The following is a 12,321-nucleotide window of genomic DNA, read 5'->3' as shown; positions in this document are numbered from 1 at the left end:
CACAATGCACATTTCAATGCAAACTGCAAACCAACAGTGGGAATGTAGGGAAAGAAAAAAAAAACAATCACCCTCAGTCACACATGACAAAGCAATCACAAAAACAGGCAAGGCCTAAAATCAATACATGGTATTATGTTTATTGTATAATAACATAAACACACATATGTTAATACACGTACATCATAATATGCTGTATGTCCCCATTTCCACTGTGTGTAACTGTCCCGTTACGAGCGTCGAAAATAGTTATAATACACTTGAGTTTCATGAACTTTTTTTTTTTACAATAAATTACAACTTTACTTTGGCCGATGCCTTATTACAAGTTTATAATCGAAAAATCAATGAACATATTAGTCGTAATAGCAGTAATATCAAAATAAAAAGTAATCCCAGCCTTCACACACACGTGCTCTAATTTTGAAGGCAGATTGCTCGTATTTCCGGGTTGTGTATGTCCTGCTCTGTCTGTCTTGACGTCGTTTCTCTCTCTTGTGTTGCGCTCGACAGACTCCAGCTGGGAGCCGAGGTCCACGCCCCACTGACCAGACCCCACCTTCACTTATCGACTGATGAAAGAACAACAGAGCGGCTGTGGTGATGGAGGCGGCGAGTCTGGACCGACCGCCGGGCCGCTGGGGGCCCACCCTGGGAATCCAGACACAAGAAGGGGGATGAGCATATAGTTCAATGTAGTTTGTTGTTGCAGCAGCAGAGAGGTGTAGTATCTGAATGCTCACGCTGATGTGGCCTTGAGCAAACTCAACTAAACTAAAAAAACTCCAGGGACCAGCTCCGGGGACCCTGCTCTATAACTGATATAATGGGCCCCTGAAACATGCCAGGAATTATAGATATGTACGGCTTAAGCCCCTTTGGTGAGTTGTCAGGGGCCCCGGATTTTCTATCATGGTGGATCAAGAGAGAAAAAAACAACTGAGATTATATTAACGGAATTATATTTACTTCAAAAGCGAAATATGGATACAATCAGGAAGGGTTGCTCTGTGCACCTGCAGCAACAACCCCCCCCCCCCCCCCCCCCCCCCCTCTACCTTCTTCTGTTTGCATGGATTGTGGTGGATTGTGGTTGACGTGGATCTGGATCGTGGTCTACATGCCTACTACTCTTTATTCAGAATTTCTGTCATATTCATTGAATGTGTTGTAACTCTGTAACATTGTTCATTCTGTACACATGACATCTATTGCTTCTGTCCATCCGGAGAGAGGGATCCTCCTCTGTTGCTCTCCTGAAGGTTTCTTCCCTTTTTTTTCCCTGTGAAAGGGATTTTTATCAGTTTTTTGGGGAGTTTTTCCTGATCCAATATGAGGTCCTGGGAAAGGGATGTCGTATGTGTACAGATTGTAAAGCCCTCTGAGGCAAATTTGTAATTTGTGATTCTGGGCTATACAAAATAAACTGAATTTAATTCAATTTAATACGTAAATGGTAGACTTGAATGTTGTAGTTGTTCAAGGTGGAACTACTTCTTTTGGTATTTTAATCCAAACAATGTCATGTTTTATAAACTAATTACGTATGTAAACTCTTAATTTGAAAAGTATCTATATAGTTGCAGTGATGTGAAACCCCAATATCCTAAAACACTGATTAGTGCTACATTTGAGGTTTCAGATAGTCCTACTTGATGACTTTTGCAACGTTAGTTTAAAATATATGATTCATTTTCAGATGTTTTTGTGAGGAGCCTTCATATCATGAAATTGATATGCTGAACAAAATGTGCAGATTCAGCTGTTAAATCGCTGCATAAGCAATAATAACTATGTGCATTTCTTCTCAATGTAGCTCAACTAATGATTTAAGTTAAAGTTTAAGTGCTGATGCCCACTATTGCTCAACTTTTGAAACCCTGTGTGTTAACTGTGTGCCTGTGAAAAAGATAGATGCTGAGGTCACACAGCATAGATGATGGAATATCAATTGATCAAGTAAACATGAATAAACAAGGGAACAATTCCTCCAGCACACATAACCCCTGACCTGGGAGGACAATTATCTTCATGCTCGTTACGGCCTGTGACAAACTCCTTCTGACATTGGGATCTGATGACGTTGAATTCAGCGCCCGCGAGCTCGTCCTCTGTGGCTCATACTTCCGGTGAGGTGGCTACCTCAGTCGAAGCCTTGATGGTTATCCTCTTCAAAAAAAGAAGAACACTTTCAAAATGATGCTCGAGTCTCCGTGACTCTCCTGCAGCAGCTGGTCGTCGTCTTCCCCGAGAACAAAATGTGCAGCAGGAGGACAGCGTTTCAGGTTGTCCTCGGCTGCTCACTTGATTTTCATCCTCTTTGTGCTCAAGGTAACTGAGTGGATGGACAGTCGACTTCTTTGCAGGGTCAAGACTTATATTCCTCAATATCTCATTAATTCTCTCCTCTGTGTTGTACATTTTTTGTCTCCTTCTAGATGGGCATTATTTGACGAGTGACGTCTACTTCGTGAACAACACTTGTGAAGGAGGTAGCAGTAGAGGTGAATTCAGCATTAAAGGACCCTACAAATGTGATTGCAGTTTCCATCTGACCCACTATAGAATGTCTTCCTGCTCATTGGATGACTGAGTGGCTTCACTGCTGGCTCAAAGTAAGGAGAGACCTCAGGCTGAGTGCTGCTTTCAGCGACTTTGAAACCACAGAGTTCTGAAACAAAAGGATAAGATATTTAGAAAAGGCGTGAAAGGCAGACCACATTAGTGACCCTCCTCCTTGGCAGACATGTAGCCCAACATGTCGTCCAGAACCATGAAGGTTTACACGTTTGTGTTCCCTTGCCGCGCAGCACAGGTTTGTGCAGAGAGGAGAGCAGTGGATCTGTTGAAGCTGCGGTAGGAGGTGATCCGGTACTTTGGGTTATACTTTGCCTGCAGATGATGATTTCAGTTGGTATTTCTGGGTAACCTGAGGTCAAGAAGTCACACAAGTGCTCCTTGTGCACCCACACTGTGAGCTTGCAGCGTTGCTGTGGTGACGGGCTTCTGCTGGCAAGCCAAGAATGCAACAGAGCACTGGCAACCTTAATAAATATAGCCATGTAAGTTGCCTATTTTTAATACGTAGCCACATATTATTGTGCTTTGTTTTTAAAGTGTAACGTCAACCACACCACCCCCCCCCCCCCCCCCCCCCCACCCCCCGATCTGAGCCTCACTCCATCCAATGCATAATTTAGAAAAATGTGAAAAAGTGGACAAGAGGCTGAGGAGGGGAGGGAGGGGGGATGTGTGGATGTGTGAGGCATGAGCTGCTCAGTGACATCTGATTAGAGGTTTTAAAATAAAGTTCATGACATAGATAAGTCCCAAACGGTCGACTCTATGTCAGCATTGGCCTTGAAAGGTTCAGGGCTGATTTAAAACAATAAATTACCAAATTCAACCTATGAAATGCGTTTTTTTAAACAGTTCATTTTCTCAACACCTGCATTGCCTTGTTTCATCAAAGTACAGTCACATAATTTAGTTTAAAGCTAAAAAAAATAAAACTGATGTAAGTGTGCAGTACCTCTTTAAAAGAAGCCACTGGAAAGCTTAAAATAAACAATTATAATCTGTTAATATGTTAAAATGTTTCTTGAAGCTTTATATCGAAGCTGCATATTTTAGACGTCAAGTCGTGCTAAACTTAATACTGTTAGTTCCTTTTTTATTATGGGTGTCTTTCACACCCATAATAAAAGGCTGAATTTCACAGTGCATCACTTACAGTTTAGAATGTATGAAAACACTTTGGCTTTGTGCAATATTTCTGGAACTCAAACTTTTCTTTTGTCTTCTCTCCAATTTCTTGTGCGAGATAGCAATATTAGTTTTATGATAGAACTACCACTTGACTAGTAAAGAGATAACATACGCAATTGATGACAAACAGCCAGAAGACAAACCACAAATACATTTGGCATCAACATTACTTATAATACATTTTGTATTTGTTGATGGTCTAGAATGCATTTAGTCTTTAGAGGTCAGGATGGTCTCATCGGTTATATGATGCAGAATATATGTAACGCAAACAATCCATTTGGGGAATAATAGAAAAATGCTATTTAAACAGGCTACTGATTTTAAAAAAGCAAACACACACAATTACACTATAATAATATCCTCTATTGATATTATTTAGTGAGTTTTATGATACCTAATTGCACTGTGGTATTTTAATTTCCTTTTTTTTTCATCTTGAAGGAAGCTGAATTGAATGTTTTGAAGTCTTTGCGTCAAGTTTTAAACATACAAACTGGTAAAATGAGATGATTATATTTTACAATATAATTTGAAATATGGGTCATCAGTGCAATATATCAAACATAATATAAATATTCTTTAAAACGAACATAATTTTGCTCATTTGTTTACTAGAGTCTGGTATCCGTGGCGTTTCTGGTCTCAACACCGCACCCTTGTGTTTAAAAAGCAGAATGCGCCTAACAATTCCTCACCCACAATGCCTTGCAAAAACACTGGTTCGTACCATTATTTTACGAGGGAGGCACAGCGATTGAAACTTATAAAATAAATTCAAGATTGCTTATGTCTGTATAATTTCCTATCAGTTTTAGCTTTAATTTCTTATAAATATCAGCACTTTGAAATATAAGTGTTATTGATAATGTGCGGTATGGTCACCGAGCTGTTTCGTGCTCAAAGATGGACTCTCCTCTATAATGGTAGATTCCAGTCTGTCTATCAAGCCTTCCTTTTCCAACTGAAGTAGCAGCCATGAGGTAGGACCACAGTCGATGGCATAAAATAAGTCATCATTTAACCGTTAAGATGCACGTTTTTAAACCACATATCTTTCCAATAAATCACACCAGTGTCTCCTTAATCGTTACATGGAGGTTAAACCTCATTCCAAAACCCAACAACACAATTTCACGTGCGTCTGTGTAACACGATGTAGCAGACGGAGAAGCCATGATGTCCACCCGGCTGCTTGGACCGTTAGCTGTGCGGCTAACACATCGTGACAACACGATGACACGTGTCAGCGTTGCGGCACCACGTTTGACACACCCGTAGGCGTAGAGGGTGGCAGTTTTACTTGTGAGGTGTTGTGACCTGGGTCGTGTGTGTGTCTCCTGCAGCATGCTCAGGCTCCAGAAGAGGCTGGCCTCTAGCGTCCTGCGCTGCGGCAAGAAGAAGGTCTGGCTGGACCCCAACGAGACGAATGAGATCGCCAACGCCAACTCGCGTAAGTAACGGTTATTATATCTTCACCATTTACCGAGATACTTATGACAACTATTATTAGTTTGTGTGCATTAACTTAAGTTAAACGTGCACCAGCTTGTTACTTGAAGTGATGCTCGGAAACATGATGACTGCCAAGTTTTAATGTCTCTTACCTGCTTATGATGGGCCGATGGGAACCGAATACAAATGGCATTGAAATGAAAGAAACTGATGTCAAGATATCCTGACATAACCTGATAGTGGTCACCCAGCTTTGCTGAAGCCTACATTCTTTTAGTATAACTAAATAGTGTTAATGCATGATACAGGTGTGTGTCCCTTGAACTACACATTTACAGTTTATAGCACATGGTTTTGTTTACATGTTAAAAGTCTTGTTCAGCTTTTCCTAAACCTTTTTTAAATTCTAATCTCCAAATTTAGGGAAGAGAAGACAATCGCTCATGCAGGCAAAATGAAGCGCAAAGCAACATCTCAAGATATTTTCTCCATGTGATATTAAATGGGTGCTTAAATGTAAATGTCTTTTAGCAATAGTGCAAGGTCTCAACTGCTGCGTTAAAAATATATATTGCTTTATTTAGTGTTCGGTAAGGATATCCACATTTGATTTGATAGCTCAGTTGCATCCCTATAGCTCACTTGTTCCTTCTCTCTTTAGGTCAGCAGATCCGTAAATTGGTGAAGGATGGTCTTATCATTCGCAAACCTGTAACTGTCCACTCCCGTGCCCGCTGCCGCAAGAACACGCTGGCACGTCGCAAGGGAAGACACATGGGAGTTGGTGAGTTCAAACCACCATGTTTGAGGACAGTTGTCGTGTAAAGATGGCTACGTTGCAGCTCAGATTAGTCTTACTACATGGATGATTACGATCAATACCTTCAGGAGAGTTGACATGCATTACTTATTCCTTTTCCCAGGTAAGAGAAAGGGTACAGCCAACGCTCGTATGCCAGAGAAGTTGTGCTGGATGCGCCGCATGCGGATCCTGCGCCGTCTGCTGCGTCGCTACAGGGAGTCCAAAAAGATTGACAGGCACATGTAGGTTCATGACACCGTCACTGGTTGTTTTTGCTCTTATTGATGTGGCCTGTCTTGTTTTTTAATGCATATTTTGTTATAATATTGGTTTTGGCTAAACATTTCTGAAACCAGAAATATAAGCCTTTTTAATGTAGCTGTTTTTCTGGTAATAATATTTGGTCTCGCAACCCTACATTTACAGTTTTTAATACTGGTTAATTTGTAGTTTCAACCCTGGGCTTATTTTACACTAACCAGACCTCCTGAAGGTATTTTTAAATCAGGATTTGAGCTCAGTAAAGGTTATTGTTACACACTGGCACACTTACAAGATCTGGTGCCTCTGAGCAGTTTTGTGTATTATGGTACTATTTCAATGCTTTTTTTCCTCTGCTGTCTCTCAGGTATCACAGCCTCTACCTGAGAGCCAAGGGTAACGTGTTCAAGAATAAGCGCATCCTTATGGAACACATTCACAAGTTGAAGGCAGACAAGGCTCGCAAGAAGCTCCTGTCGTAAGTTTGGACCCAGCTTAAGTCGTATTTTGTTTGTGTTTAGAAAAGGACAGTTTAAACTGTATTCATCCTGAGAAAGTGTTTGAGTCTGACACATTTTCTTTCCTTTCTAGTCCATAACATGATTCCCCATTTAAGAGAAAAGAGTTGAAAAGTATATCTAGTACTCAATACTTGAAGATTAACTCTTTTGCTCTACTCTCAATTGTGTCTTGGTGCGTTTAAGCATGCTGGAGATGCACACTGCAAAACATTTCACATTGTTACTAGATTTTCTCCACCGCTATGTTGTTGGGCTTTATTGTAGGGTTGCACGGTGTACCGATACTAAACAGGTACCGCGGTACCAGTACGTTCAAAACGATACGGTTTTGCATATTTTTAGTATCGATACTTTATTAAAATAGCGCGCGATCAGAGCTGCGCCACTTCTTTAATGCTGCCCAGCATGTTGACTGCAAGGGGGCGGGGCTGCGCAGCGCTCACACACTAACAGGCAGCGCGCTCTCACTCAGTGATCGCTGGGGAGACAACATGGCGTCACATGCAGGCGACTTTTAGTAAAAAAAAAAAAGATGCGGAAAGCGCACTGACATACAGACAGTGAAGGAAGGCCCACTGACATACAGACAGTGAAGGAAGGCCCGCTGACACACAGACCCGTCTGCAAAACGTGTTTCAAAAGCCACTCAGACCAAGGAGCAACGTCAAACATTACAGCACCTTTCAGACAGACACCCCGAACTTTTCAAAGAGTTCAAAGAATGACAGAAATGTGATTATAAACATGGTGCACACCTTAAGCTCACCCACATACAGCCTAACACTGTAGCCTTAGCCTTTGACGACCAGTCTATATGATCATGAGGTCACAATGCACACGTGTACTAAATGAAACACAATTGATGCAAAATGGCTACATGCTGGTGGATCTTCAGCTAAGTCTTTTTTATTTTAGTTAAGGAAAAATAATTATTCCATGAATTAAGATAAAATATGAACTCTACAATTGCTCATACTTATGGAAGGAACTATGTAGTCATCTGGTCAGATATGGACAAAAGGCCTACATAGCCGTGTATAATCAATGCTGTGAAGACACTGTAGTTTTCATTAATATCTTGCTGTAGGCTAATACTAATATTAATGCCATTTGTTAAGTGGTCAAGCTGGGAAGGAACAAGCTGATAAAAAGGGAACCATACAGATGTTTTATTTATTACTATTATAGATAAATATACCAGTATTGTATCGAATTCTGGTATCGTAAGTATCGGGTATCGGGATATTTTATGGCAGGTAGAATTTGGTATCATGAAAACCTACTTTATTGTCAGTTGGATTACCCCCAGTCCACTAAGAACAAGACTAACAGAACAATCCTAACTAGGCATATATTTGAAAACCAGTGCACATGCATTGTATTTTATTTTTGATTGCACATTATAACACCTGTCTGCCTGTCCTACAGTGATCAGGCTGAGGCTCGCCGCTCCAAGACGAGGGAGGCCCGCAAGCGCAGAGAGGAGCGTCTCCAGGTCAAGAAGGAGGAGTTCATCAAGACCTTGGCCAAAGAGGAGGAGCTGGCCAAGAAGTAATGTGGTTCTGTCAACCCTGCCTGACACTACCACCTGTCAAGTGCTGACAATAAAAGTGTACATAAAGACACTGATGGCCTTGTGTATCTTCTTTCCTCATGAATGGAATACCTTATTATTTATTAGTGGTGAATAAAAAGTAGCTTGAGGGTGAACACCTCTAGTGATCATGAGTCATTTGCTGCTAATTGCTCCACTAAATTCACATCTAGTCTATAATTTGGTTTGTTTACTTTTTGCTGCAGAACTAGAGGACAGTGCCTTAGAACATTTTCGCTGAAAGCGTCTGATTGCTACTGCTGAAAACACGGAGTGGTGAGAGAGAACCAAACTCCATTAATGGGCCGGACGGGTAAATAATGAGCTGAAACACTGACTGAAGCTGAGAGATGCAGATCCAGGAGACTATTTTCTGTATTTTATCACTACCAATGACCCCATTTGTCATTTGAGACATTGTTCGTGTAAAATGCCACTTGTAGCTCTAGACCAGTATAAGTATATTCATTATTATGCATTTTCTCTTCACCAGGCAATATCAAATCTTCACTGATTGAGCTGTACTATTGTGATTGAAATGGTCCCACTGCATTTTTTGCACAGGAATAAGTATATGTAGACCAAAAAGTATGAACTGTGCTTTGTGGAATAGTGCTTGAATTTATTATTTAAAAAAGCAACTCGGGACAATATTAATTACTGCAATTCTCATTCTCTACCCTGCCATCCCCTCATGCTGCAAAGTTACATGAAATACATTTTATTCATAGCCGAATATACTTTTTACTCCACTACATCATTTAATACCTTTAGTTACTTTGCAGATTCATAGTCAGATTGTTATTGAATCAACAATCAACAAATAAGTTGGAATGAATATAAAGTAATTTTACTTCAATGCAGGACTTTTACACTATTTTAATAATGTCGTATTGCTACTTTTCCTGAAGTAATATTTGAGTATTTCTCCCCCCACTGCTCTGGGTGAACTAAACCGCCCCCCGGCTGACGTCTCCTGGTTGAAACGGGAACATGCTGGTCGGTGGACCTTGAGTCACCTCAGGTAACATTTAGAAGAGGCTGCTTTCAAACTAAACAAAAAAAACAAATGTGTCCTTTTAAGTCTGGGCGCTAATGTAGCACCTCGGGTAAAATAAGGCATTGAATGGAATATTACTTTGTAATTTCATCATGCAATGCACAAACTCTTGGAACAAAGACCATGTTTGAGGAAAAAATGACAACAAATTGAATAGAATCAGTTTTTGGCAGTGGATCCGCCTTGAAAATAGTACAAACAAAACCAGTGGAAATTAAATTTAGGACATAATTTGTCTTTAATTTGTAATATTAAATTTAGTTTGAATGCTGTCTTTGTACCACGGCCAATGGTAGGATGTTTGCCTTCTGTTTCACCAGAGAAGTTTTCTATCAGACCACATAAAATAATAATCAGACTGCTAATATAAAGACAATTCTGATCATTCAATTTCCTGCTCTCTGAGGAATGAAAATCCCTATCCGGTCACTGTGAAGACCTCCAGTGAATCCAAGCTCACATGTTAAAGATGATCAAACACATTAGGGCCCCCGTTTCATTTTCTTAACCAATATTGAAGTATTTGGCTACATAGCAGACGTGTGAATAAAAGTTTGTCAATTTAAAGGCTTGTTGCCATGTTGATGCAGTTTGAATGAGACATTCAAAAGTACAAAGGTTAAATATTAGCCAAGGATATCCTGAGTGTTGTCTTAAAAACGGTGTGATGAGAGTTGTGACTTTGTAGCGAGTCCAATAACGAGTGAAATATCTTTTAATTCATTATTTGACAGTCCCTTTTCACAGCAATGGTGTCTTGATCTTTTCTGGACCCGACTTCTCAGTGGTGATCCCCAAAATCTGATATATTTCAACTCCAATGTCATTTTGCATGCTGGTTCGTGCAGTCGAGGGGTTTCTTTTTTAATTTTTTTGTTTATTTGATAAGGGACAGTGCACATTAATATAAACTTTTTAGGCTATTTCATCTGTAGTCCCAAGAGGCAGATGTTACGAAACAAACCTAAACACATAAGATTACATATCACACACAAGCAAAATAAAATAAGGGAGAACTATGTTAAAATGGACAGAATAAAAACATCCATGTCAGAGACCCAAAACATAAAAGCATACAGAGTAAATTAAATATATAACCACAGACAGGTAAACAACAACAAAAGATATGCATGCAGGTGAATAGTCGACCAGCAAAGTCAAGACATACAGAGACCTACAAACAGATAGTCAACAACTGACAGACAAACAGAGCGAAAGTCCAACAAGGACAGATTGAGGACGGGTAGGAGCAGTAACAGTCTAGTGCTCACAGAGCTGGGTACTAATGAATCATTTCTTTGTCTCAGCTTTAAAAGAATTGAATGATTGTAGATCTCTGATTGATCCTGGAATGGATAAACACTTGTTACCTTTAGCACGGCTAGCTGTGTCCTGAGGTTCCTTTACATGTATTAAAAAAAAAATCAAAATGTGGCAATTTACATATTTCTGTATTATACACACAATCGCCAATAATCCACTCCATTCAGGCTACTAAGGATTAATTTGTAATGTGTTGAAATGGAGGGCTCTCTGTGACGTGTCAATTCCTTGAGTGTATGTCTGAGTGTGGGCTACAGATTTGTGCACGCTGTGTGTCTGATGGCACCTTTTGTCAGTTATGTGTTTTGGTGTTATGGGTGCTCATGAGAAGTGCAGACTGGTAGTAGTTCAAGCAGGCATGAGGGTACCAGGCCTCATGCTAAGCGTCCCTGGAATGCACCAGGATCAGCTGTTCCTCAACCACATGACCTGTTACTGCCCCCCTCTGGCCCGCCTCCTCCATCACACCTCTCCATGAAGCCAGTCACAGCCATGGAGAGTGAGGTGGAAGGGGACAATTTAATGGCCCCCAGTTGGAGAAAGCAAACCAAATCACTGCATCAGGTGACTCAGAGCTCCTGGAACCGGATGCTTTTTCAGTCAAGCCTCATCAGATGAGCTAATGAGAGGAACATTCTGATTGTAGCATGTTATGTCTGACGATTTAGAGTTAAGCCACATGACAGTTGTCATGGGTTGTAGCAGTCTTAAGAACATAGGAAAATAGTCCAACGTTATTACCAAAAGATATTCCATTTCCAATTACGTTAAACAGCGAACCGCAGCAAATACTCTCATTGGTGTAATATGACGGCATTTGGCATCTTTTGTTTACCAAATAGCTGATAATTCCTTTGAAGCCGATTCCCTTATCGACTCATTAGCTAATAATCTCAGCTACAGGTTCATTTATTATTTCATTTAATACAGGGTTTTTAGAGGCCTGTGAACGTCTTTTACAAGAAGAATTGCCAAAATTAGAGCAATGTAAGAAAAGTATAATGGATGACAGAGTTTTTTCTTTATCACTTAATCATCTGGTGACCCCTCACATTGATCTTGACTCCCGGGTTGGGAACCTCAGCGCCAGAATATGCACTTGTGTAGACACGTGTCAAAAACCCCAACATTTTGATGCATGATTCGCAGGTATGTTGTGGATGCTGTTTAACAGGGACAGACACATATGTAGGACATGCACGTTAATAAGTGAAAAGATGGCGTGAATTTACATTGATGCTATATTGTTTACACGTGGGCCCTTTCAGAAGAAAGATATATTTTGGTTGACCCCTCTTGATTTGGAGAAGAAAAAAAGGGCAGACTTAAAGTGCACAGAGCTGGTCAATTTATAATCTATTTCCAGACCGTGCTGCTGGTTCGTGCTGTTGAGGGGTTTTCGTCCACATATAAAAACATTGTTATCTAACTGCTGAATTGCTGGCAGTTATTGCCATGTGCAATGCTGCTGAACTCTCTCACTTCCTGCGTTTAAATGTGTCAATTTACATATTTCTGTATACCCACAATCGGCAAT

General features: G+C 40.4%; 1 protein-coding gene across 1 annotated transcript; it reads left to right on the top strand.

Moving 5' to 3' along the window:
• Nucleotides 1-4,705: 4,705 nt before the first annotated feature.
• Nucleotides 4,706-8,432, top strand: rpl19 (ribosomal protein L19). The gene is made up of 6 exons (XM_034540200.1): nt 4,706-4,751; nt 5,115-5,221; nt 5,885-6,007; nt 6,147-6,267; nt 6,654-6,764; nt 8,236-8,432. The coding sequence occupies exons 1-6, from the start codon at nt 4,747-4,749 to the stop codon at nt 8,360-8,362; spliced, it is 594 nt and encodes a 197-aa protein (XP_034396091.1). The 5' UTR covers nt 4,706-4,746; the 3' UTR covers nt 8,363-8,432.
• The last annotated feature ends 3,889 nt before the right edge of the window (nt 8,433-12,321 follow it).

Source organism: Cyclopterus lumpus, chromosome 8 (genome assembly GCF_009769545.1).
Source record: "Cyclopterus lumpus isolate fCycLum1 chromosome 8, fCycLum1.pri, whole genome shotgun sequence".
NCBI classification, from domain to species: domain Eukaryota; kingdom Metazoa; phylum Chordata; class Actinopteri; order Perciformes; family Cyclopteridae; genus Cyclopterus; species Cyclopterus lumpus.
Note: the sequence above shows the minus strand (reverse complement) of the source record. Positions and strands in the feature narration are given on the sequence as shown.

Coding starts and splice junctions, on each gene's coding strand:
- rpl19 (XM_034540200.1), top strand. Junction 5,222..5,884: donor GATCGCCAACGCCAACTCGC/GTAAGTAACGGT, acceptor TTCTCTCTTTAG/GTCAGCAGATCCGTAAATTG. Junction 6,268..6,653: donor AAAAAGATTGACAGGCACAT/GTAGGTTCATGA, acceptor GCTGTCTCTCAG/GTATCACAGCCTCTACCTGA.